The following is a 26383-nucleotide window of genomic DNA, read 5'->3' as shown; positions in this document are numbered from 1 at the left end:
CAGCAGCGGGTGGGGGGCAAGGCTGGCACTCATTCAGTTCCGCCCACGTCACCCCTGTCCCGCACCAGGCAAGGTCAGACAGGACCAGCCGGCAGACCCACTCTGAGTTGAGTGCCAGCGACTCCCCCACCCTCCTTAGCGACTGATGTCACCCCTTTACCCCCCGTGCCCACATCACCAAAGACGAGCAGAGCAGCAACCATTCTCCGTGTTTATTTTGGAATTACAGACAGGAAATCTAAGCATCGTTAACTAGGGGGAGTAGAAATAAGTCTGGTTCAAGGCAGGACAGTTGTGTGTGCCTATACATATTTGTACTGTGCAGGTGCACCAGGACAGTCGCTACAGAGGGAGGGAAGCAGGGAGTTTAGTCTGTCATTTTCAGCTGGAGTTATGATTTCCTGCCATTGAAACGAAGAAGGCTGACACATGAGGCTCTGAAACCACCACGCACGTAGACAATGGAGCCCAGCGCTTTAGGGCCGATCTGTCCCTCAGAGGTGCACAGCGAGACACACAGGCAGTCACGCCGTGCACACGACCCCCACCCCGTCCTCTGCCTACAGCCCCCCCCCTGCAGCAATTCCTGTGCAGTCCAGGCCCTGGCACCTGGCCTATCTCTACAGGGGTGCGGGTGCAAGCCAGGCCCCTCCCCTCCCCCACTGCCAGCACGACAGACGGGAACCGGGAACCAGTCACCTCACCCTGGGCCACCCTGACCCTTGGCTGTGCTGTCCCTGCAGGAGCTCGCTGGGACACCCAGATGGGAGTCATCGCCGACGCGCGGCTGAAAGAGCTGACGCCGGCCATGCCCGTCATCTTCATCAAGGCCATCCCTGTGGACCGCATGGAGACCAAGAACATCTATGAGTGTCCCGTGTACAAAACACGCATCCGCGGCCCCACCTACGTCTGGACCTTTAACCTGAAGACCAAAGAGAAGGCAGCAAAGTGGATCCTGGCAGCCGTGGCGCTGCTCCTACAGGCCTAGCTGGAGCCCCGGGTCCCGCCGTGAGGCCCATGCTGCCCGGCGCCAGGTCCTGACCGCAACTTCAAATTTACAGTTAGGAACTCAGCCTTGCAACTATCACTTATTTTCACAGGAACTGATGACTGCTTTTTTGTTCTCCTAAATAATCGAGGCACTTTATAACCATGCACATCGAGACTAGCCAGAGGGTGGAGGGCAGCCTGGGAGAGGGGGTGTGGATGGGATTAAAACAATGAAGCCACTTAGCCAGGTTTGTCTGATTGATTCACTTGAGCCAGCCTTCAGCCTGATGGCCACCAGGGGCCTGGCACAGGCTTAGGGGTGAGGCCCCAATTCCCGGCAGCCAGGGGAGCATCCCAGGAACCAAACCCCCAAATCCTGACTTCCCACAGGGTCAGCTGGGTTTATCTTTTCCCACCGGTGGCATGTAGGGTTAGAGCTGGAGGCAGCCACACCCTTGCCTGATGCTACCTGCAAACACCCACCACTAAGGGCCAGGGTGTTCCATTCCCGTACAGACAGGAGCGGCCACTGCCACAGGCACTGTCCCCTAAAGCACTATTCCTTCTCTCAAGCAAGAAAACCTCCCTCGATTATGGGTAATGCCGCCTCCCTGCCCCAGAATTCCGAAAAGCAAACTATTCCACGGAGGGGCCATTTCCATACAGCTCAAGTGCTTCCCTGTCAACTTCCCACTTTCTGAAATTGCTGGGAACGGGAGGGACCACTTTAAACACATGTCTGTGTCCTGGGAGGTCACAATAAATGGTCGTCCCCTCTTAGTTCTGGGCAGCATCTTCGTTGTCTTTTGTCTCCCTCCCCTCTCCCCACCGTCAGTTCTCACTTCCTGCCACCAGACAAAGTAGACTTTAAAACAATGTCTACAATAGTAGACAAAGAAGGGCATTATATAATGATAAAGGGATCAATACAAGAAGACAATATAACGCTCATTAAACGTATACGCACCTAATATAGAAGCAGCTAAACGTATAAGGCAAATATTAACAGATGTAAAGGGAGAAACTGACAATAACACAACTGATGGCAGGGGACTTTAACACCCCTTTAGATCAATGGACAGATCATCCAGAAAATCAATGAGGAAACAGCAGTCTCAAGTGACACGTGAGGTCAGTTGGACTTAATAGATAACTAGAGCACAATCCATCCAAAAGCAGAAGAATACACATTCTTTTCAACGTTCAGGATGAATCATGTGCTAGGCCACAAAACAAGACTTGACAGATTTAAGAGTACAGAAATTATATCAAGCATTTTTCCCAACCACAACAGTATAAAACTAGAAAGCAATTCTAGGAAGAAAAATGGGAAAAATACAAACACACGGAGACTAAACAACATGCTACCAAAATCAGAAAATACTTCGAGACAAACAAAAATAAAAATACAACTTTCCAACATCTATGGGATGCAGCAAAACCAGTTCTAAGAGGGAAGTTCATAGCAATACAGGCCTACCTCAAAACAAGAAAAATCTCAAAACAACCTAACCCACCATCTAGGAATTAATTAGAATTAGAAAATGAAGAACAAACAAAGCCCAAGTCAGCAGAAGAGGGACAATTGCTCAGCAGCCAAGACACCCCGACTTCCAAAAAGGTGAGCGTGTCCGCAGGCACTGCGCCCCAGGGCCGCACGCTGCAGCACCGCAGCGGGCACAGGCGACAGGCGCACGCGCGCACACACACGCACGCGTGCCAGCAGGGAAGGGACCAGAGGTGGCCCGCCTCATCCGGCCTCATTCTGTGAGCTCCTGCTCCAAGGGGAGCAGGTGGCTACCGCGGTGCTGGTCCCAGGGCTGCCCTGGGCCAGGCCCCCATCTGACGGACCCAGGTAATGGGTGCAGACAAAATGAGACGACGATGGACTGGGAAACCAGGGGTACAGGAAGGCAGCTAGCAGGGCCCACAGACTCCAGCGGGGGCCCACAGGCTGGCACCTCGGTGTTTTCTAGCTTCAAAGCAGAGTAAAGCAAGCACCATGCCGCCGTCCCACACACACACCTGGCCTCCTCCTAAGTTCAACCTGATGCTGAAGTAGTTCTGTGAAAACTTTTTTCCAAGTATTCACCCAATCCTTGGGTGAAGAAGAGGTCCTAGAAGCCCTAACTCCGAGGCCAATAATTTACAACAATCCTGGGGCCTGGTGGGGCTAAGAGGGAGAAGGAAAAATGCCCCTCAAATCCTCCCTCCCTGGGGCCTAGAGAATCCACCCCTTTGGAAGGCAGGAGTCCTGCCCCCAGAACCTGGCCACCGGGCAACCACCTCTGCCGGCCAGGAGGGGTCACTGTAGCTGGAGGGCCAGGAGAGCCACCACCCTGACTGGAGGACATAAAACTGCCAGCGGCCACCAGGCAACTCATTTTAATCCCTGGTAATAACCAAAAAATGGGGAGATTTTCCAGTTTTGCCTTTAGAGCCTGAAATAAAACATTTATTCCACACTCTACACATTGTGGGTAGATGACAAAATTCTCTTCGAACTTTGCGAGAGATGATTCACCTTGCTTGGAGTTGCAATCCAGCCTTGGGGAGACAGAGCCTGGGACAAAAGCTATGCTGCGTCTGAAGGTGCCGTGACGCCCGCAGCAGTCCTGGTGGGTGGAAGGGTAGGGGCCCTGGCTGGAGCGAGCGCCCGGGGGGTGGGGTGGGGGGGCCGCCCAGGACCGTCCCAAAGGCAACCAGCAGAGACAAAGCGAGCAGCTCGCAAAGCGGGCAGCCACAGATTGCTCAAGCCCGGCAGTGGCACAATGCTCGCTCTGGCCCCACAGCATCTGCAGGAATGCAAACGCTGTTTACCGAAAGCCTCTCTCCAAACAGAAACCCAGCGCCCCGGCACAGGCACATTCTTTTGGCTTCCCTCCTCTCACTGTCCCACAGGACAATTTAATAACTGGTTTGGAGGCAAACAGTGTTAACTGATGTGCCACTGCCCCCAGGCAGCGTGGTGTGGCCACTGCTCCACCCAACTCCCCACCACAAAAGCCTGCAGATCTGCCCAGGCCCAGGGGAGGGGCTGATGAGGTGATCCCCGCACCGGCGCCCCACTCACACAGCAAGGTGGCGCGAGCTAGGCCAACCACGGCCTCCCAAGACCCAAGGACGAACGCGACCATCGGAGCCACCAGCCCTTTGGAGGGAGACACGTGAAGCTGCCTCCAGGGCAGGTGGGCAGGGATGGAATCCCGTCTGCTGCCCCCAGCCCCAAGGATGAGCTGCCATGCCCTGGGGCTGCGAGGCCTTCTCTCTGGGCAAGGTTCAAGCACCTGAAGGTCTGGGGACTGGGCAGGGAGGTTCTGAAATCTGCTCCTGGAGACACTGGGGGCGGCGCAGGAGCACACGGGTAGATATCAGAAGAAACACAGGTAAAAGAGTCAAAAGTGGCTGCTAGGGGGAAGGAAGGGCAGCTGCATCTTGTTGGCCTTTCGGTATTATTTTACTCTCTAAATTCGCATGTTATTTGAATGAAATTTAAAGTAACTCAAATGCTGAGAAAAAAATGAAACAAATAAAATTTTTTAAAGTGAGGCTGAAAAGAGAACCATGGTACCAGGCCGCAGGGGACGCGGGCCGCACACAGTGCCAACGCGGACGACGCTCGGCCGCTCAACCCTTCATCCTTGTCCTCCCGCCTCCTCTCTCCCTTCCCCACAGGCCAAAGGCCCAACCATTCCCATCCCCCCCAAACCCCTAGCGTGGGCTGGACCAGCAAAGTCCGGCCCAGACCATCCCACCCAGGAGACTGATCCCATCTGGGGCCACACGGCGGGGAGGTCAGGGTCTAAAGGGATCTGAAACACACGGGGGACTCAGGAGAGACCCCACCTCCGACGGCAGCTGCACCCTGGCTGGCCTCCCGGCGTCCGAACAGCCAAGGGGCAGCTCAGGTGAGGCCTCGTCTCGTCCTCCCGTGGGACACGGCCAGAGGCCCGGCCGCCAGGGGAAGGCTCCTGGGCGGGCGGGGCACGTCCTGCTACCAGCTGCCACCACGACAGCATCTCATCTCCGCAAGCGCACGTCACAGAAACGTCAGGGAGATGAGGCAGCAGCCCCGGGGCCTCTCATGCTGGCAGCTGCAGCGGCCCCGGGCAGCAAGCCAGGACGCTCCCGACCAAGAGCGCTGCCCCTCCGCTCCCACTGCCTTCGGAACGGCGTGCTCAGCGGTGAGGAGGGGGCGCAGAATCTACCTCTGTACCCGGTGGCCACCAGGCCCTCACCCCAGGGCCGCCTCCAGCCCCCGGGGAAGGGAGAGCATTGGTGGGCCCCACAATGCTGACCGCACCACAGCCCCAGGACGTGGCAGAAGGTAAGAGGGCTGCCTCACTTAGCACCAGGCTTCCAAAACCTCCACAACCACCCACGAGCCCAGACATACACCCCTGGACATGTAACCAAGAAAGGACGGAAGGGCCCTGGAGTCCCTGCGAGAGGCCCTGGGGACCCCCGCTGGGGGGAGCCCCCTGTCCCTCTAGTGACCCCCTGGGAAACCGCACTGGGCCGGCCTGGTAGTCAGTACCTGCTGTCCTCAGAAGAAGTTCTTAATCAGCGGAGTCACCATCTTCACCCACAGCTTCACCTGCCGGCTCGGCTGCTCAAAGGTGGCAGAGGACACCGCACCAGACCTCAGGTAGAGCTGCGCCTGCTCCTGGGGAAGAGGGGCGGACAGGGGTTGGGGTCAGCTCCAGCACCGGTGACGCGGCCCGCCGGCCCAGGGGCTCCGTGGGGGCCCCAGCGCAGGTCGCCCCGGTACACATTCCTTAGAAAAGCCAAGAAGCCAGTGTGCTTCAATTTTTAAGACCAAGCAAGACGTGTGTGGGACAGGCAATTTAGAGTTGAAGAAATACAGCTGGTGGAAAAAATATTTAAAAGTTCGCCCTCACTAAATGAGGTAGTGCCAATTAAAATAATGAGATTTTCTTTAAATGAGACACAGTTTTTTCTTCTCTCAAACTAGCAAAAAGTTGTTTTGCATCATCGCCCTCTGCTGACGAAGGCCGAGGGAACAGGCACTCCCGGACGCGCTGGTGGAATGAATGGAAAGGGGGCTCGGATCATCTGTCTGTAGAGCAATTTGGCAACAAGTACCAAAAGCCTTATAAAGCTCCACTTGCAAGAGTTTATCCCGAGAAAACAACTGTGCACTAAGATCCCTGTGTACTGACATTTATCACAGCAACATTTATGACAGAGAAAACCTGGAAACCCCCTAAATGTCCACCAACCAGCTAATTAAATATAATAAACCCATATGACAAATCAGCATTCACCATAAGATAATCATACTCTAGAAAAACATTTACTTAACAATACGGGAATGTGCACAAATATATTAAGTGAAAGACGCTGGACATGAGTTAACATACACAATATAATCCTACTTTCGTGAAGAAGAAAAAAACAAGTTACACGTCTCCATACGCACACAGAACAAGACAGACAAGGAGCAATGAAAACGATTTCAGTGACTCTCACTGGATGAAAGGTTTAGCGTCTTGTAACTTTTCTCGATTCTTACAATGAACGATTCTTACATATTTAAAAAACAAGTTAAAAAACACTGATAGAAGCCTCATCTTAAATTGTGTTTAGAATCTTTGAGAGGAAAAACTGCCTCTTTTTAAAACATTACACCCTACAAGTGCTGTGCTTCCTTAATAAGGTATCGAAGCTTTCAAAGGGCAAAAGGCAGCAGTCAGGGGATGTGATTCTGTTTCCACCACCAAGAGTGGTGACATCCCTCTCCGAACCTTCTGTCCCTTTAATCTATAAAATACTGACTTAACCCACACTACGGTGAGGATCCACCCACGCTGGCTTTGCAAACCCCCTGTCCACTGCGGGACCAGGAGCCCCAAGGGGACAGTGGATGCCGCCGCACCATCCCGCTGGGAGCTGGACGCTCTCTTCTCTGGGGGCAGGAACGGAAGCCACGTCCCTGGCAAACTCCTCTGGCCCAGTGAGGACAGGGGATGAAGGACACCGCGCCCTCCAGGACACTACAGAATTTGCCCCAGCTCTCCCCGGCGCGGGCTGGGGCGTCTCGTGCCCGGCCTCACATCCTCCGGCACATTCTTTGCGCTCACTCCCTGTGAGTGGGTGCTCCCAGGGCCGGGGTCCCTGGCGCTTCAGGTCCGAGCAGACTTTGCCGGCCGCCCGCTGACCATGGCTGGATGGGCCTCATGGAGGAGCCAGCCGGTCTCGGGGGGCTGCTTTGCAGAAGTTTCCACAGACCCGGCTCCAGCTTTATGTTTTCCAATGAATACACAGCCAAGATTTCAATTAAATTACCAGAAACACTTAAGTCTCCTCACAGACTCCACACGGGGATGGAGAAGGAAGTCAGCTGGTCGAGGTTACAATGCTGTTCAAGGGAGTCTTTCTTAGGTCACAAGTGGTAAACCGTGTCCTCTGAACAAAACCAGGAAGCTTTCAGTTTTTATTGTACGTACTAAGAGAAGGGAGGGACTTCGGATTCGGATAAAAATATCTCCCCACTCTGGTGCCCAGTGTGACATGAACAGGGCCCTTCCCTGGGTCCCCAGGAGGACTCCAGAGGCAGCTTCTGAGAGCAGGGACCCAGGCAGCCGGGGTTTCAGGGACTTTCTGGGCTCGGGGAAGGTTGTGTGGCTGGGCAGTCCCAGCATCAGGCATCGTGTGGGCCTCTCCAGAGGGTGGCTGCAGTCCCAGTATATAATAGGTGGAGTTATCCAGAAATGCATTTTTGCATTTCAAAGGCACAGAAATCAACGTGCCTCTGAAGAACGGAAGGACTGCAGTGGCATGAACTGTCACCCTCCCACCATCAAAAGCCGCTGGGATTCAGGTTTGGGAAGAAAAACAAAATATCCCAAATATGTCATTTGGGAACGCAGCTCCTGACCACAAGCGGCCCAGCTTTTCTCAGATCCAGGATGTGGGTTCAGGCCCCTTACTCAGGAAGTGGGGGAGAGCGGCCAGCACCGGGACCCTGGGCAGAGACTTGCTCCCCCAAATCAGCCCAGACCCACAGAGACCTGGTCCTCGCCAGAGGCCACGTTCACACTGACCACTCGCTACCATCTGAGGAAACCCAGCTCTCAGCAACCGAGGCAAAAGTCCAGGAGACCCCACTGTTCCTCTCAACCCAGCCCGCTCTGAGGCCGGCCGGCCCCTACTGGAACCTCCTCGGTCATTTGCTGGAAGTCTCACCATAGCATCTGTGATCTGCTGAGCAGATCAGATTCTCCCGCTGGCCACCCAGAGCCCGACCGCTGCCACTTCCTCTCAGCCCTGGTCGTGAAGCCCTTCCCAGCACCAAGGCCCCGCTCAGTCACTGACAAGATTCCCAGATTGCAGGAGGCAGATCCCGGGGAACAAGGCAGTTACCATTTCCTCGTCCATCAACAAAGGCTCCAACAATTTCGCAACAGTAGTTCCCAAACACAAGAATAAAAGCTTAACTCAGTCTACACGCTTCTGAGGGCTGGCCTACAGCAGTGTTATCTACATTCCCATGACTCAGGAGGGAAGCTGGCACCTTCCCTGGAAAGGCTTTGTTGTCAAGGTCACAAATTTGTGACCCCAAAGGATCATCTAGGTTTCACATACACAGGTGCTGTGCTCGCATTCTCCGAAGTTCATCAGCACTGCTGCAGGTGCTCAAACGCGAAGATTCACGCAGAAGCACTAACTTTCAGTTATTCTCGACTTCAAACAGAAAGACCATCACGAAAGGAGGCCGAGACCGCTGCCCCTTTGGGAGTCACTGCCACGTTCCTATCCCAGGGAGCAAAGGGCATTCTCCCCTGCCCCGGCTCTCCAACCTGACCGTGGGTCTCCAGCAGCCAGCAGCAGGGGTTCAAGGTGCCGTCCCCCGTGACTCTCCAGCCCCACCTCAGAAGAAAGGGCTGCTCTCCCGTGAGCCGTGCCGGGAAGTCTCTGCCCAGGGGAGCGGGAGGTCCTCGGTGGGCCACATAACACGCCCACCGAGCCAGACAAAGCAAGTTCGGTTCTCTCTCAGGCTCTAGGTCCGCTCTCTCGAGAAAAATGCCTGCCTTCCCCTCTCACAACTGTAAGGAAAGAAATCCTATTACAACTAGGAACGTGACAAAAACAACACAGAAATTCCAAGACACCTTGGAAACAGGGGCCTGCCTTGCCCAACCGCCATCCCCTGACACGGGCAGGAGGCGAGGCAGCCACGACCTTCCACTGCGTCCCGCCCACCACCGGCCCCCACAAACATGCTACAAGGGGCCCCTGCGCCTGGCCAGGCACACCTCTGAGCAGTCCCTCCACCATCTCCTCTGTAGGTCAATCCCCAACCAGATCATTACCAAGTGAAACAATCTGAACTAAAATAAATAGAATTCAAGTTCTCAGCGCAGTAGGATCGTGCATACTGACTCAAGGGCACAGACAGAAATCTGTGACCGGGACTGTCAGAGCGCTCGCAGCGGCTTAGCTCCCCACGAACCAGCTCTGTCTGCACGGGCGTCTAAGTTCATTCTATGGTTTGGCTCTTTTTTCCGGGTTCTCTGTCTCCACGTGCAGAGACTCTGGCTCCCTGCGTGCCCCTTCTGCCTGGGTGGCAACCCTGCCTCCTGCCTCTCCCTCCCCCGACTCTGAAGCACCTCCTGGGGAGGGTCTTCATCAGAAATGACCGAGGCCGCCTGAAGCTCTTCCCTAATGGACCCAGGTCCCGTGTAACCCTGGCTCCTAACCCCCTCTCATAGTTGATCCGCAGTCTCAGAAGAGGCTGGGAACCAGCGCTATATTCACATGCCAGTGAGAACAGTGTTCTCTTCCCATGCAGGGAAAGAAAATGTCCTCCAGGATGTAAGGAGTTGTGGGGGAGCCCCTGCAGGGCAAAAGCGGGCCCCGGGCTGGAGGCAGAAGGGCCCAGGCTTCGCAGGACAGCCCCGCGGCAGGTGTCCCTCAGGACCGGCCACCAGGACACGCGAGAGGACGCCGGTTCTTTCCTACTCTGCTCAGCCCCCGGCAGGAGACGACGGCAGAGGCAGCCCTCGGGGACCTGGCTCCCAGCTATGCCCCCCCCACCCCCGGGGAGGTCCCACCCACCCCAACCGACCTGGTGAAGCTGCTGCTGCAGGGCCCGGCTCTCCGTCACGATGGCGATCTGGGCCTCCAGGTCCCGGTGAACTGACCTGTACCCAAAATTAGGAGAGCCAATCAACGTGAGGCAGGGCAGGCTGCTCCCTGCCAGGTACAGCCAGAGGCCTGCAGGGAAAAGGAAACGTGCAGACAGGAAGTGAGCACAGCAGCTGCCACAGCCTCTCCAGTCGCGCTCCAACCTAAGAGGAGAGCAGCCCCCCACGGGGTTTGCGTGAACAAGACACCGAGGGGACGGGCTAAGCAGGGGCCACGTCTGCCCAGCCCAGGGTGCTGCCAGGAGGCGCAGGGACCGCAGCGTCTGCAGGGCAGCCCGGCACTAGGGACACTCACTGGGACAGCTCCCCTTTCTGCCACATGGCATGCTGTGGCCTCTTTTCCCGACAAGGCGAGAAGTGGGTTCTTAAAAGGACCATGGTGATGCCAGTGCTCAGGCTCTGTTCTCACCCCCACCCACCCCGCGATGCTACCAGAGCCCATCCCAGAGAGCGCAAGACCTCTAATCCCCACTCTCCGAACTGCCTCAGCCGCGTCCTGGCCACCATCCAGCCTCCCCTGTCCTTCCGCAGGCCCGGAGGGAAAGCGGCCCCCAGAGCTCAGGTCACACCTGCTTCTCAGGAAAGAAGCCAGCTGACCCGTGGGCTCAGGAACAGAGATGCTTTCACCCAAGCCAGCAGACGTGGGGCGGTTACGGGCATGACAAAGGACTGGGTTTAAGAGCGGGTTACTTGGCAAAGCAGGCCGTAAGCAGCCTGTGGGGTGGAGGGCATCTGTCCTTCCTCCTAGAACTGGCGTGAGGACGGCCCCACCAAAACCCTTGCAAGAGCAGAGGGCAGAGAAGCGAGGGGACTGGTCCAGCCCCCAACTCCTCCCAGAGGAGCGCTCCGTGGGCCCAAGTCAGAGCTCTCGATGTCTGGGCTCCTATGGGATTTTGTCCCAAATCTCTTAAGGTGGAGCCTGGGTCTGACCGAGCTATTAAGGGTCCCTGCAAGGGGAGGAGCAGCCCAGCACGGGCCCTTTAAGAGGGTTTTGGGGCGGGGGACAGCCGATAGAGCCCCAGCCTGAAAACAGAGCTCAGGTTACTCCACGCTGCATCCACCTGCTGCATCTACCTGAAGACGAGCTGGGCCCTGCCTCCCCAGGGCCACTCAACTCTCCCTCGCTCAGACTGCTGACTGCGAAGCCCATCGGGGCACCAGAAATGAGCCTGCTGGGGGCTCGGGGCTTTAGGCCAGACAGACGAGAGGTCACGAGAGGCCAGCGCACGAGAGAACCTGGGAGGCCCGGTCTGTTTCAGGCCCAACCCAGACAACACTGCTTCCCCCTTTTTTGCTAGAAAATGAGCCAGTTAATACCACAGACAGAGGAAAAAGCAGGGCTCGGTGTGAGCAGCCATGTGGTAGTGGCTCCTGCCTTGCCCGCCACCCTCCCCCAGCCCTGGGAACTCGCCATCTCTGACAACACCACAGCGACATCTCTGTAATGAAGGTGGTGGATTCTCTCAGAATCCTACATGTCACCTGAAACACGGCAGGCAGGTCCTCTGCTTTGCACCCCATTCCATCCCCTCTGAGTTCCAGGCCCCATCAGGACTACTTCTCCTAAAAAGACTATTCCCCAAACCTAACCTCTCAAGGACATCTGCTGCCCAGACTTCCTTCCTCCTACGGCGAGCCCAGGCTTGCATCTGGCCTCTTGTATCTTTCCCTCCACGCTGCACCAAGAGCGCCCAGGCCAGGACACCCAGTGTGGGAACGTCAGTCCCAGGCTCCTCTGCAGGCCACCCTGCACAGGGCTGGCCTCCTCGCACCCTTCCACCACCACGGGTCTCTCCCCTGCCAACGTGAGACTTTCAAAGGGCACACAGGCACGCAGGAGCAACACAAGCAAATCAACAACATGTAACACACACCACGCTCCTAAAATAGAAGGCCATTTCCTAATTCTCACTCAGAACAGGAGCATTTCCAAGAACGTCTTGGGTAAGAGATGACGACTCTCTGCTGCCTGTTCCTGTAATATGCCTGCCACCCCCCCAACACACACACACGCAGGGGCCACATCAAAGCCACTGGCTTGTCCGTGTGTATCGCTCGATCGACTGTAGCCCGCTCCGCTGGGCCGCTGCATGTAAGCAACCGTGTGGCTCATCTTAGCACGCGGCCAGACCACACGGGTGGGCAGGCTGGCCCTGGCACTCTGCTCCAGATGCCCAGGGAGGTCCGAGCGTCCTCCTCTGCAGTAAAGGCCCTCCATCTGCACTAGGCTCAGCCGCCCCGCCCCAGCCCTCCATAAGCCCAGGGCTGGGTGAGATCTCCACCTGTTGTCACTGTTCCAGCTCTTCTTTTATTCAATGTATTTTATTATTTCATATATTTTTTTTTTTGGCTGCACCACATGGCTTGCAGGATCTTAGCTCCCCAACCAGGGATCAAACCCGTGCCCCCTGCAGTGGAAGCTCAGAGTCCTAACCACTGGACTACCGGGGAATTCCCTGTTCCAACTCTTCTGATGCCAAGATTGGCCCCGTAAAGACATTGGGTCTGCTTGGTGCTACCTGTCCAGCTGGCTTGCCCAAGCCTACTTAGAGAGGGGACAGGTGAGAGCCAGGACTAAGGAGGCCCAACACCCACATGGGTGATGTGGGATTAGGCTGGTGTAAATCACTTGCCACCATGACCCTGTGTCCCTCCAAGGCTCCCAGACCACAGCGTCTGGCAGAAAAGGTGGGAAGGGCCTGGTCTTACACGTACTTATTTGTAAAATCTGCCTAAGGGCTTCCCTGGTGGTGCAGTGGTTGAGAGTCCGCCTGCCGATGCAGGGGACGCGGGTTCGTGCCCCGGTCCGGGAAGATCCCACATACCACGGAGCGGCTGGGCCCGTGAGCCATGGCCACTGAGCCTGCGCGTCTGGAGCCTGTGCTGGGAGAGGCCACAGCAGTGAGAGGCCCGCGTACAGTAAAAAAAAAAAAAAAAAATCTGCCTAACCGCAGACCGCTCCCTCTCAAGGCAGCCTATGGGTCAGCCATCAGAGGCAGGCAGCCCATCTCAGCCCGGCCCGCAGCTCCCCAGTATGGACCACTGCTTCTCAACCTGTTTTCATTCCTGATCCCTGAAGGAGCTTTTTAGCCCTGCTGAAGACTTTTCCAGCACCCTCCCCAAGAACCAGTCTCTGCTCCGTGAGGCAGCATCAACCCTGTTGGTTGTGTATGACATACACCTATTTCTTCTCTTTTCTCTCTTCCCTGCCACCTCGGCCTCCCTCAGCTTCTTTCCTCTCTGGCCCAGGGTGGACTTCAGGCGAGGGCTTGGATTAAAGAGGCAGCGCTTTTTTACCTACTGACCACTTTGGTGAGGCCTGCAATCACTCAACCAACTTTCCCTGTAGACTCATTTGCACGGTCTTTCTCCATCGAAAAGAAAATAAAGACCATAAATGGCGAGACGGCCACCCTTTGGCGTGCCGTGATGGGGCGGGGGTTAGCGCAGCGCGGGAAGCCAGAGGGGGATGCCACACGGTGCCACCAGCAGCTCCACAGGATGCCCACAGCCTCAGAGAGCCCGGGACAGGGGCCCACTACGGACAACAGTCCTTCTAGATTGAAGACCACCAAGTCAGGAGTTTTTAGCTATTGGTCTGTGCCCTGAAGACAACTGGGAAATTCTCACTCGGCCTCCCAAGAGGCCCTTTGGAGCTCCCCTCCCGCCAGACACACAATGCCACTCAGGATGTCAGGGTGAATACACACAAAGGGTGAGACTGCCGGGCAGGGACTCACTGTCGGGAAACACAGCACTTCCCAGCCCAGCCATAAACCTGTTATCAAGCCCCAAGTCCTCATCCCAGGGCCCGACCTTTGGGCCCAACACCTCCAGCATTCCCGGAACCAGTGGATCAGGGAGAGACTCTGCGGCAGCAAGGACGGCACAGGAGGGGAGAAAGTGCCTTTGGGGGTGGGGGGGGGAAACACTGAACTTCAGCACCGGGGACAGCAGGTCTCACCACAGAGGGAGCGTGCCATGGGTACAGAGATGACTGGACTTGGCGGCCAACAACTTCCACTGCCTCCCAGCTCTGCAATGAGACATCCTGCCCCACGCCCTGGCCTCCTCTGTAGGGAGAGAGACACCTGCTTCCGCTCTGCTCGCGCCGACGGTCCTTCACAGTCCCAGCATCATGCTGAAGGGTAAACCAGAGAGCCCCAGGCTGCCCGCAGCCCTGGCTCACCCTGGCCTCCAAGCCGCTTCCAACTTCAGTGCCCAGCCTCCGCTCTGACCACCCTGGCCCAGGGGGTGTCCTTCAAGCCTAGTGTAGTCTCGGGGCTCCACGCTTCTGTTCCCTCTGCCCGGACCTCTCCTGCCCGGCGGGGGTCTCTGCTCAGTGTCACCTCCTCAGAGAGGCCCTCCCTGACCCCCATCTAACAGACCGCCATCAACCTGGAGCCCCCTCCTGCTCTGATCTTCTTCAAAGCCCTTTCCACGACCTGACATTGTATTTGGATAGATTCATCCACTTCTTATCTGCTTCCCAGTAACCCACACCTCACGAGGGCAGGGAGTTGGTCTAGTCCCCAGTGATGTATCCCCAATGCCCTGAATGCTGCCTGGCACACAGCAGGCCCTCAATAAATACTTGTTTGAACAAAATAAGTAAAATGCGGATAAAAACACCTCTTCCAGGGCTTCCCTGGTGGTGCAGTGGTTGGGAGTCCACCTGCCGATGCAGGGGACATGGGTTCGTGCCCTGGTCTGGGAAGATCCCACATGCCGCGGAGCGGCTGGGCCCGTGAGCCATGGCTGCTGAGCCTGCGCGTCCGGAGCCTGTGCTCTGCAACGGGAGAGGCCACAGCAGTGAGAGGCCCGCGTACCGCAAAAAAAAAAAAAAACATAAAAAACCACCTCTTCCAACAAATGTTTAAGTATATAAAAAGGCCTTGAGGTTCTACAGCAGGAGCACATGAACATTTCAGGTTAGAGACCTTCTTTGAGGATCTCTCCAGGAAAAATTCAAAATTATGCACCCCTCCCTCTCCTCCCCACACAATATTCTGCAATAAATTTCAGAGGGTTCTCAGATCCCTGTAAAAACAAGAGGGGACAGAAGACATCACAGTCCTAACCTCAGATGAATGAATAAGCATCACCTATTCTGAAGCCAGAACAGAACCAAAACACTCCAAGAGGCCCGGAGGCTGGTGCCTGCTCGGTCCAAGGTGAGCGGCACTGCCCCAGGCACAACCCCATCCCCAGGTGAGAACTGCCTCACGTGTGCCCCACAAACAGGGTGGAGCTGCCCTGGTTCTCACTACAAGTTCACCTTTGGGCGCCATGCCAAGTGGCCTATCGGGAAGGCAGTAAAAATAGTGACAATTCTCACAATCATTAACAGATTCCTCTGTCAGCAGAAGCCAGAAATCTCTTAATCCAGTGGCCCTGCCCCGCCCTCGCCACACACAGCGTGCTGTTAATGCTGGAATATTGCATCCACACGAAATCAAAGTCAACATCTTAACAGCAGGCACAGCCCACGTCCCCCAGCATGGATGCGTCCCTTGCTCTCACAGCAAGAAATCCCATGATGGTGCATACACCACCTCTCAGTCCCCTCCTCTCCATGGAGCAGAAAGCTAAGAAGATGCGAGAACTAGGTTTGACACACTTCATACTCACTCAGACTCCCCTGAAGTTGCTGCCTCTCCAAGACCTAAAGAGGTTAGTTCATTGGCACAAGGTAGACAGAGCACGCACAACCGCTGACAATGCCATCCTGCTCCTGGTACCCTGTACCCTACTCTCAACCAGGACCAAGTTTAAAAGGGGAACCCCTGGAAGCAACTGAGATGTTGTTCAGTAGGCGAGAGGATAAACCGTGGTCCATCCAAAAAATGATATACATTCAGCCCTAAAAAGAAATGACCTATCAAGCCATGAATAGACGTGGAGGAAACTTCAATGCATGGTAAGTGAAAGAGGCCTGTTTGAAAAGGCTTCAGGCTGTATGATTCCAACTATATAATATTCTGGAAACGGCAAAACTATGGAGACAATAAAAAAAATCTACGATTGCCCAGGGCGGAGGCCAGGGGTGTTGGGGGGAGATAGGCAGAGCACAAGAACACAGAGCGGGGGGGGGGTCCCCTGGTGGTGCAGGGGTTAAGAACCCGCCCGTCAATGCAGGGGACACAGGTTCGAGCCCTGGTCCGGGAAGATCCCACATGCCGCAGAGCAACTAAGCCCGTGCGCCACAACTACTGAGCCTGCGCTCTAGAGCCTGCGTGCCACAACTACTGAGCCCACGGGCCACAACTACTGAAGCCCGCGCGCCTAGAGCCCGTGCTCCACAATGAGAGAAGCCACTGCAACGAGAAGCCCGCACGCAGCAACGAAGAGTAGCCCCCACTTGCCGCAACTAGACAAAGCTCGTGCGCAGCAACAAAGACACAACACGGCCAAAAATAAACAAGTAAAATAAATTTATTTTAAAAAAAAAAAAAGAGCACAGAGGGATTTTAGGGTAGCGCAACTGCTCTATACATTTGTCCAAACCCACAGAACGCACACCACCAAGACGAACGCTGATGCAAACCGTGGACTCAGGGTGACAATCACGCGTCTCTGTGGGTTCATCAATTATAATAAATGTAGTGGGGGGGCTGTGCATGTGTTGGGGGGCAGGGAGAACACGGGAACTCTCTGTACCTTCCTCTCAGTTTTGCTGTGCACCTAACACTGATCTAAAACAACTAAGTCTTTAAACTCCAGCTGAGCTGGTGATGCTCCCCATTAGGTCGGAATGCTCCCCCGCTCCCAGAACCCTGTTCCACCTCACCCACCAGGTGAGGAACGAAGGCCGGGCAACAGGAAGCTGACAAACCACCAATCAGAAGCGCTGCCAACTGACGGATGTCGAAGGTGGACCCCTACCCTCCCACACCCCCAAAACCCTCCTGAGGCCAAGCAGATGCTGGTAATAAGACTTCCGGGTTCAGCGTCGCCCTTCACTGAGCCATGGGGAGATCAGCAACAAAACTATAGGTGAGGAGGGCTTCCCTGGTGGCGCAGTGGTTGAAAGTCCGCCTGCCGACGCAGGGGACATGGGTTCGTGCCCCAGTCCGGGAAGATCCCACATGCCGCGGAGCGGCTGGGCCCATGAGCCATGGCCGCTGGGCCTGCGCATCCGGAGCCTGTGCTCCGCAACGGGAGAGGCCACAACAGTGAGAGGCCCGCGTACCGCAAAAAAAAAAAAAAAAAAAAAACTATAGGTGAGGAGGATGCTTCTCTTCGCCAGGGGTCCCAGCCCTCTGACGCCACACATGGCGTCCCTGCCACGACCCCTGGGACTCTATTCCTCGCCCATGAACCGCACGGTCACTTCACAGAAACTCGAACGCATGCATGTCACCATTCCCTCTGAGTACAACCCAAAGCCATCGCCCCAGCTGACACGGAGGTTGAACCTGGTCCCTCCACTTGTGCCAAAGGCAAATTTGGGCCAAGAACCAGGCTTCGAGACTCCCATCCTGGTAACCTGTCCACCACATCATGCTTACCCAGGGTAATAAAACTAACCAGATAAAAACTCCCAATAAAAACTAACCAGATGGGACCACATTGCCAAAGGGGTCTCTAGTACATGCCTTTAAAGAGTGGAAGGTCCCTCTGGTTCTTTGAAGCAGCTCAACTTACTAAAATGGGATATATATTCAAGTCTGCTAGGAAATCGACAGAGTAGCCAGTGAGGCGGCCTCCGCTCAGGCCACTGGGCAGAGCCAGCGCTGCTCCAGCCGAGCACGCACCCCTGCTCCACGTTCCTGGCGACATTCGGTGAGCAGAAAACAACAGAGTACACCCCAGCCCTCGGGGCCTCCCGTCACCAGACTGCACTGCTATCCACTAGCACCCGTGGACTGGCGTGGCCGTTGCCCACGAGAAGGCTGTTTCTCCCCACCTCGCCTGCCAGCGTCCACAGGCCTGGACCGAGCGGAGCTTTCCTGCATCGCCTCGCACGTGGCCACCAGCAGGTTCAACACAGTCAGGGCCCAGAGCCTCGGGGTGCCTGACTCCCAGAGGCATGCAGCGCTGACAGCGCTCTCGGAGGGCAAGGGTCTGGAAGCGGGAACACGGTGTCCCCGTTCCCCCTCATCGCCCAAGGGCTTCTGGAAGCAGGAGCCCGGGGAAGGGAACTGTAGTATAGGCCACTCAGCCATGGGGAAGAATTTTCCGGGGCCCAAACGCAGACACACCGCTTGCACCCAGCATGGCCTCTGCACAGGGCAGGCAATCAGTAGATGGTCCACCACTCCACAGTCCAAATCCAGCGCCACCTGCGCTGCCAGCTCCTTGTCCTAGGTTGCTTTGGGGGAAATGACCATCAAGAGATGACTCAGAAAGGGGGGCTGACGTAAGAGCCCCCACTATCGAGCACAGCCACTAGGCAGGGAAGGGCCTGGCCTCTCATTTCAGCGCTGAGTGATCTGACCTTTGGCTCCTGCTGTTAGGGTGAGGTGTCTTCTGCGCGGAAGCCCCTCTCCACGTGCCCCGTCGTGCTCTCCCTCTCCCCCTCTACTGCACACACCCTGGGATTCCTGGCCTTCCCCACTAAGCCAGCTGCCAGGTGGCAGGGCTCCACCCGCAACAGGGCGTGCGGCAGGAGGGAGCGGCTGGAGCACGCCAGTCCGGGAAAAGGCGAGACACACTGGAAAAGCCGGTTGGGTGTTTCTGTTTCAACGGTAACTGGGGAGTCACTGCACGTTTATCAGCGCAGCTTCACGGAAATAACCTATAGCACACTCAGAACTGATGGGCCAGGCTACGCTGGGGGCCCCAAAGTGACAAGGGACCCCCCGCACCGACCCAGCCACAGGGCAGACGAGGAGCGAGCGCTCTCAACGTGCCTCTGCACGGCTCGCCAGGCACACAGGTCCCCTCAGAGCTCAAAGCTCCTCCCACTATCCAGCTCTCTGTCTCCACTACCCCACCCCAGGCACCACTGTTATTCTCAGAAGTAACAGAGCCAATCCTAAAATACCTTCCACACCCCCGTGGGCTGGCCTGCCTGCCCGGAGATACCTAATCACCGGCCGGGCTTAGCCCATGACACATCCAGGATCGGTACAATGGCAGAGCTCACTTCCCACACCAGACAGTGCCACCTGCCTGAGCAGGCACGCCGGCCTCACAGTAGCAAGTGGAAACCACCCAATCCCAGAGGGCTGGACCCAGGAGGCCTAGGGTGGCCTGGGGGGATTTCCTAGTATACCTCCAGATGGAAACCAATGGTTTAAGGAAACAAGAGTCCAACCTGAGGGTTCAAAGTGACCTCAAGTCTAAACAACATAGATGAGTGGCTGTGACAACACCATCCCCCTCCCGCCTCGCTCAGGCTCTCCGGAAGCCCCCAGGACTAGCGCAGGAGCAGAATGGGTCTCTGAAACACCAGCAAGAATTCAGGAAAGCCAGGCACTTCAGTCGGGGCTTGGGGTCCCCATGCTGTCCACTATTCCTTTACACACAGGACTAACCGAGCTGGCCATGGCGTCTCCCGGAGGACAGAAAGGAGCAGTCACACTCGAGATGCAGATGCCCTCGGCATGGAGAAGGCACAGGGTTCTAAACCCGTTTGTTCACATCGTGGCTATCCCCTGGGATTGTGCCACATGTGGGCTGCCCCACAGATGCACAGAACTGTGCAAGAGAGACCATTACAATATGCAATTCACACTCTGACCCACCCTGAGGCAGTCCGGTACATGTAAACATTCTAAGTAGATAGCCTCAGTTTTCTCAGCTATAAAAAAAAAAAAAAACACGAAGGTTTGGCACATAGGGGAAAAAACAGGACTGCTGAGTAAGGGACTGAAAAAGTGGGCTGTTTGACGCCAAACAAATGATCCCTAAGGAACACTCTCTGTCCCCAAGAAGGGCAGGGCCAATGCGGGAGAACTCGGATGATCACAGAAAGACTAAAGCACGTGCCTTTTCATCTATTTGAGGGGAGAGGTTATGTGTATATTTTTTAAAACAGCCCCCCAAATGATCTGAGTTTATAAGTTTTGGGAGAGATCTTGCATAACTGAAATGCACATAAATGCGATGACTGTGATGTGCCCGCAGGGCTGTCATGGAGACAGACGGGGGAAGGGGCAGGGCTCTACCAGGCAGGCACCGGCACCACGGGCGCTAACAAGTGGGCCAACTGGTCCACCCCCCGGCTTTCCGGCATGGGGGCCGTCCTCTGACCAGCCGGCTGCCACGTACCTTTGGCATGAAACGTCCAGCCCCTCCGCCAGTACTCCTGCAGCTGGACCCGCTCCTGCTGCCCCAGGCTGCACACCTCACTGTAGAACTGCCGCTCAATATGCACGTAGGCGGCCGGGATGGCACCTGCCACCCCCTTGGCCCCGAAGAAGCCATTCACCTCCGGCGAGGCCAGCAGGATCTGGTACTCGGCTCGCGTGCCCAAGACCAGGTCCATGTAGGCCTGGGTCAGGTTGAAGTAGCCAGTGGTAAGGTAGACCTTAGCGCCTCGCTCGGCCTCCGTCAGCAGGGTCTCAGTGACAATCTCATCGATCTGAATCTCAAAGGGCTTCATCTGGATCAATGGGTAAATCCAGGTGTCTGGGGCTGGCCTCTGGTCTCCAGCGGCGGCTGCATCTTCCTGGGTTAAGAGGGAGTTGCTGTGGAAGGTCTGGGCATGCAGCATCTGCTGGCGGGTCCTGGCTGAGTTGATCACATCCATAACCCTCTTATTGGCTGCCTTGCAATACGCAGCCCGGTCACCTAGAGGGAGACATGGCAAAGGGGAGTCAGGAGCAGAGAAGGGAGGCTCTGGACTCCCATTCAGCACAGGAGACACACCACATGGCATGTGACAGGCAAGCACAGATGCCACAACTGATCCTTCACCAAACACGTCTCGATTGAGCACAAGACACTGGGCCCATGTGAGGCTCCTCTGTGGACAGAAATGCCCGGAAAAGGATCTTGCCACAAGAAGCCTGCACTCAGGGGGAAATGAAAAGGCCTCTACCAATCCACTTACGAAAAGTTCAAAAACAGGCAAGACTAGTTGAGGGCGGCAGTGGTCAGGATAGTGGGCACACAGGGGTCACGCCTGGCTAGGGACCCGAGGGGGCTTCTGGGAGCCAACCCACTATGAACACGTACATAAGCTGCACACACGTGACTAGTGTGCATGTTACACATCAGAAAGAACATGTGTCTGACAGAGACACGTTTAAGTATGACCAGAGAGCAGGAGAGCGAGCCACAAAGGGTCAGAGGTGAACAGGCAGGCTCTGGGCCTTGTTTTCACACGGACACCAGTGACGAGTGGCTGCATGGACACAATGAAGGGAAAAGAAGTGAGTCTAAACTCTATCACTAGATGATAAGAGAGTTAATGAGCTAAAGCGTCCAACTCAAGAAGTTAGGAGGAAAAACAACAGGAAAAGCCAAAAAATACAGTACAAGGAAGCACATTATATAAAGCAGAAATTAACAGAAAGAAAACAACAATATAAAAATAGGTAACTTCAACATTGTCAAAAGTTGATTCTCTGAAAAAACTGACAGAATAGCAAGCCTTGGGCAGGGCTGATCAACAAGAGAGAGACGGGCAGCACGACTGTCCTGGTCACCGCTCTCACGCTCTGGGCTGGGAACAGGCGCACACGCCCGAGTGCCTTCCAGGGCTGGGCAACAGCCCAGAGAAGGAATGTTGCTTGTGGGGATCCCTCCTTACTGACGGCGGCCACCACGGGGGCCGCTCACTCACTGCTTCTCTTGAGCTGCCCTGGTCCCGAACACGGCTGTGCCCAGCCCCCCACGCCCTCTGAGCGTGCTGACTCTCAATTCTGCCCCGAATGGGGGCCCTTTTTTCTGCATATTCACGCCAGGCCTGTTAAGTTAGATCAGGGGTCAGCCAGTGTTTCCTGTACGGGCCAGACAGTAAATATTTCAGGCTCTGTGAGCCAGAGGGCAAAATTGAGAACACTGTGTAGGTGCTCATATAATGCAAGAGAACACAGACTTCCATGAATTTGTATTGTGGAAATTTAAATCATAACAGTAATTATCATACTACTCTACAGCACACAGGCGTAGTGGCAGCAGGCAAGGCAGGCACTCAGATCACGGGCTGGCTCCACAGTGCACAGATCCCCAGGCCCCCGGGACAGGGTTCCCACCAGACATCCCCACTCAGATGCTTCCTTTCTGGCTCTTCTCCTCACATGGGCTAGGTTTAACCCGTTCCCCACATTGCTGACACGGTTGCAAATTCAGCAGCAGGCCTCCTTAAAGGCCACCAGGAAGCCACGGCCACAAGAATCACAGGAATGCAAATAGCCCGGGAATGCTAGATGCCAGGGTTTGCCTGTTTCCAGTGAGCAGGACCGAGGACTCTCCCATTTCACGTTCCAGGCAGGAGGCCGCAGACCTCAATGGAGCCGAGAGCCACAGACCCTCTGTGCTCCAGAGTCACGGGAGGTGGCCCTGAGGGGGGTGGCCATCCACCAGGCCGCTTCCTGTAAGTGCAGGGCAGGCTCCCGGCTCACTCCCGCGGGCACCCAGACCCGAGGCCCACAGTCCCACCTTCCCCGGCGGCTCCCTCACCCGCAGAGCATGACCGATAGCCAGTGAGTCACGTCTGTCTGGCTCCAAAGACAAAAGCAGAACAAGGCTCTGCCACCCAAGTCTCCTAAACCCGTGGCAAGGCCCCCAGAGGCGCGCCCTCCTCACCCTCACCACCCCCAGGCTCAGGAGGGCGAGGAGCCCGGGACCCTACCTTTGTAAGGATGCACCATCCCCTCCACCACCTGCACTGTGTCGTCCCCCTGCAACTGCAGGGACACGTCCCCCACCGCGTCCACCAGCTCCGTGAAGAAGTCCGCAATCTCAGGACAGTCCTGCAAGAACACGTAGCGGTCCTGCCGGTTGGTGAAGTAGGAGTCACTCAGGTTTGCGCTACAGGGAGGAAAGCAGCAGGTGAGGACTCAGGCGATAGGGTGCGACAGCAAGTGCTGGTGACCCCGGTCTCAGGGTCACCAGCAGGAGCAGGGGAGCAACCAACTTGGATCAGGTGCACCAGCAGCCAATTAACAAACAGCTACTGACGGGCTTCCCTGGGGGCGCAGTGGTTAGGAATCCGGCCACCAATGCAGGGGACACAGGTTCCAGCCCTGGCCCGGGAGGATCCCATATGCCGCAGAGCAGCTAAGCCGGCGCACCACAACTACTGAGCCTGCGCTCTAGAGCCCACGAGCCACAACTACTGAGCCCGCATGCCACAACTACTGAAGCCCGTGCACCTAGAGCCCGTGCTCCGCAATGAGAGAAGCCACTGTAATGAGAAGCCCGCGCACCGCGACAAAGAGTAGCCCCTGCTCGCCGCAACTAGAGAAAGCCCGCGCACAGCAACGAAGATCCTACACAGCCAAAAATAAATAAATAAACAGATAAAATAAAATAAAATAAAACAAACAGCTACTGAGCCTGGCCGCTCACGAGAGGTGGGCGAGAGTGACACTAAGGTGACACAGAGGAGTGACCGCAAGGCTGTCCCCTCACCGAGCTGACCACCGAGAGGAGATGCAGACACTTACAGAGCCAAGGACCACTCGGGCTTGGCCCCAGTGTCCCCCAAAGGGCCTGGATTCCCACCCAGCCCTGCCTGACAAAGTTATTTGTCCTCTCAGGCTTCTTGTGTACAAAGTGAGGGAAAGACCACGTGGGGTGACAGTGAGCATTAGCTGAGACAGTACACGAGGGGCTCACCCAGGAGCAAACACAGAGTAAGGGCTCAGTAAACCACGGCCAGCTTTCAGTCGCCCTTCGTGGCTTCCAGCCTCCATGGCAGACAGGACACCGGGAAGACGCCGGGAGGGCCAGGCAACCAGACTAAACACGTAGCAGCAGGCCCTCGAAGGCTCGCGGGGACGGACCTTCCCTTCTCTGCGTGCTGCTGGTCTCTGCCCTGGAGACCCCGACAGAAGGAAGCCAACTCACCCGCTCAGGACGACGCTGTTGTCGAAGAGGTACACCTTGATGTGCTGCAGGCCGATGGTCTCGTTGAAGCGCTCGGGGATGAGGAGCCGGAGGAGCCCACGGAGGTTAGGCGTGTGGAAGAGAGACACTCGGACCTGTTCTGGAAACCTCTGCAGGAGTGGGAGCAGCATCGTGCGAGAGTTTTTCCTTCCTGAAGACGTGGGCAAGCAGGAGAGCAAGGACGGCAGTCACACCAGGAAAAACATGCAGCCCGCCAGTGCAGCGCCACCTACCAAGGGCCTGCGCAGCCGTCCAAGTCAGACCGCCGGGGGCTGTTTTCAGCCAGAGGGGCTCCGGGACAGCTTCTACCTGGACACCCACCACATCTCGGGGCAGGACTGAGCGGCCCGTGTAGCGGACATCCGCTCTTCCAGCCCCACGGCACCCTCTACCCGCCTCATGGTAACTGCACCCAATCTCCTCCCGGGGGCACCACCCAGCCCCGCTCTCATATTTCTGCTCTGGGTGAAGATGACTCTGTCCACCCCAGCTCTGGGAAGGCACGCAGGCCCAGGCTGGGCCGGTCAGCACGCTCAGGAGGCCCGGCACAGAGCCCGAGACAGGCCATGCAGGAGCTCCAGGCTGACCACGAGGGAAGCAGATGCTCTTCCAGTGGACAAGATGTGGCAAGATGGGCCTGGGACTGCCAGAGGCTGCCGCAAGGAGCCAGAGAATGAAGCCAGCCTAAAGGTCCAAGCCCCAAATCACGACCCACCCGAATCAGGTCAGACGTGGAAGTCAAAACAATTCTCTTTTTCCCAAAGTCATTTTTACTTGGACTGTCGGTCACTTGCCACAGACAGAATCCTGACGGACAGGCCGTCCTGGGCCATCCCAGAAGGGCTTCAAATAGCCTTGCTGCTGGCTAAGGACAGGGCGGTGAGGGTGTAATTCCTCGTTCTTCCTGAACAGGGAAGAATCAGGGGGCCAGGGAGGGCGTCAGACCTACCTCTTGAGCCCCGCGTGAAGTCTAAGAGAATGGACACCCTGAGGTCGGAAGGAAACTTCGTCTGGAGTGACTTTTCTAGAGTGCTTTCCAGGCAATCCACCTGCCAAGAAAAGACCCCAAAAGAACAGAAATGAAAGATCTGAAAAGATGGTTATGTATTAAAGAAATGAACCAACCTGTCAGCTAATGCCCCCACGGTCCTCTTTGAACACACACACAAGCATGTACACGCACACACCAGCCACGCTTGCCCAGAAGCCAACGCTGCAGAATCTCTTCACCTGAGGCCACCGCGGTAACCGTAATCCGAAGACATGGCGTCTGCGGCCCGGGGCCTGGCAGGATGAAGGCTCTGGGAGTCAGGGACGCGGTGCCCAAGGGTCTGGACCTCGCCGCTCTTGAAAACACTAAGACACCAGCTCCCACACACGTTCCAATGGATCATCCTTACAGGCACACAACAAACAGCGCCCCACACACAGACATCACTCGGTAAATATTTGCTGAACAAATAAATCCAAGACACAACCTGCCCACTGCCACTCTCCACAGGCTGGACGTGGCATTCTTCTCCCAGGAGAACAAACACGCTTCCCAAGGTGGCAGCTAAGAGCACGTCCTGAAAGCGGGGCAGCCTTTCCTCACACAGGAAGGGAAGGGGTGGGCTCTCTCCTGCCCCCTACCACAGCCCCTGTTCTCTTCCAGCTATGCCCTGGGGGTTGCTGAACAAGGCAAACCAAGAAACACTTGCTGTGGGCAAGGGTCCATCTCACTCCCTCAGAGTAGAAAGCCATCCAGGGACTCCGACGACACAACGACCTCATTCACACCCACTTCAGCTCAACCTACAGATTCTGCGCTGGGCTCGTCCTACAGGAAGCACCCGCTGCACAACAGCTGACGTCTGCTCCTTCCCAGCCCCGCGTGTCTCGTTGGAAGGGACAAGCACGGCATGACAGCAAGTCTAGGTGGAGCCAGGCTGGCCGCAGACCCGCACCCGACACCAGCCCTGGGCGAAAGCAACGGCCAGCTCGACCTGCCATGCTGGCTCCTCTGTCTAACACAGACTCAGAAAGCCTTCTCTATAAAGGACCAGACAGTAAATATCTTGGGCTTTGCAGGTCAGATGATCCCTGTCACAGTTACTCAGTTCAGCCACTGTAGCAAGAAAGCAGCCATAGACAGAACAAAAATTAATGAGAGTCACTATGCTCCAATAAAGCTTCGTTTATGGACACAGAGATCTGAATTTCACATGCTTTTC

At 56.1% G+C, this 26383-nt stretch overlaps 2 protein-coding genes across 7 annotated transcripts in view; one reads left to right on the top strand and one right to left on the bottom strand.

Annotated features, from left to right (window-relative positions):
- DNAH17 (dynein axonemal heavy chain 17) overlaps positions 1–1136 on the top strand; it is a 140706-nt gene extending 139570 nt beyond the window's left edge. Inside the window, exon 81 of the mRNA XM_059997538.1 lies at positions 744–1136. Coding sequence (XP_059853521.1) covers positions 744–991 — 248 coding nt within the window. The 3' untranslated portion in view covers positions 992–1136. The remainder of the gene's footprint in view (positions 1–743) is intronic.
- Positions 1–26383, bottom strand: part of PGS1 (phosphatidylglycerophosphate synthase 1) — a 44489-nt gene that overhangs the window by 5192 nt on the left and 12914 nt on the right. For 3 of the 6 annotated variants that reach the window (XR_009517017.1, XM_059997541.1, XM_059997543.1), the window contains exons 4-9: positions 25120–25219; positions 24132–24321; positions 22912–23090; positions 20382–20903; positions 10085–10233; positions 5531–5659 (exon numbers count right to left, since the gene is read on the bottom strand). Coding sequence is in view for 5 of the 6 variants with exons in the window: in XM_059997541.1 (XP_059853524.1) it covers positions 5540–5659; positions 10085–10233; positions 20382–20903; positions 22912–23090; positions 24132–24321; positions 25120–25219 (1260 nt within the window). In the remaining variant the exon portion in view is untranslated. Of the gene's footprint in view, positions 1–203; positions 926–5530; positions 5660–10084; positions 10234–20381; positions 20904–22911; positions 23091–24131; positions 24322–25119; positions 25220–26383 lie in introns of those variants that run through there. The other 3 variants (XM_059997540.1, XM_069540097.1, XM_059997542.1) reach the window with 2 other exon arrangements.

Source organism: Delphinus delphis, chromosome 19 (assembly GCF_949987515.2).
Source record: "Delphinus delphis chromosome 19, mDelDel1.2, whole genome shotgun sequence".
NCBI lineage: Eukaryota > Metazoa > Chordata > Mammalia > Artiodactyla > Delphinidae > Delphinus > Delphinus delphis.
Note: the sequence above shows the minus strand (reverse complement) of the source record. Positions and strands in the feature narration are given on the sequence as shown.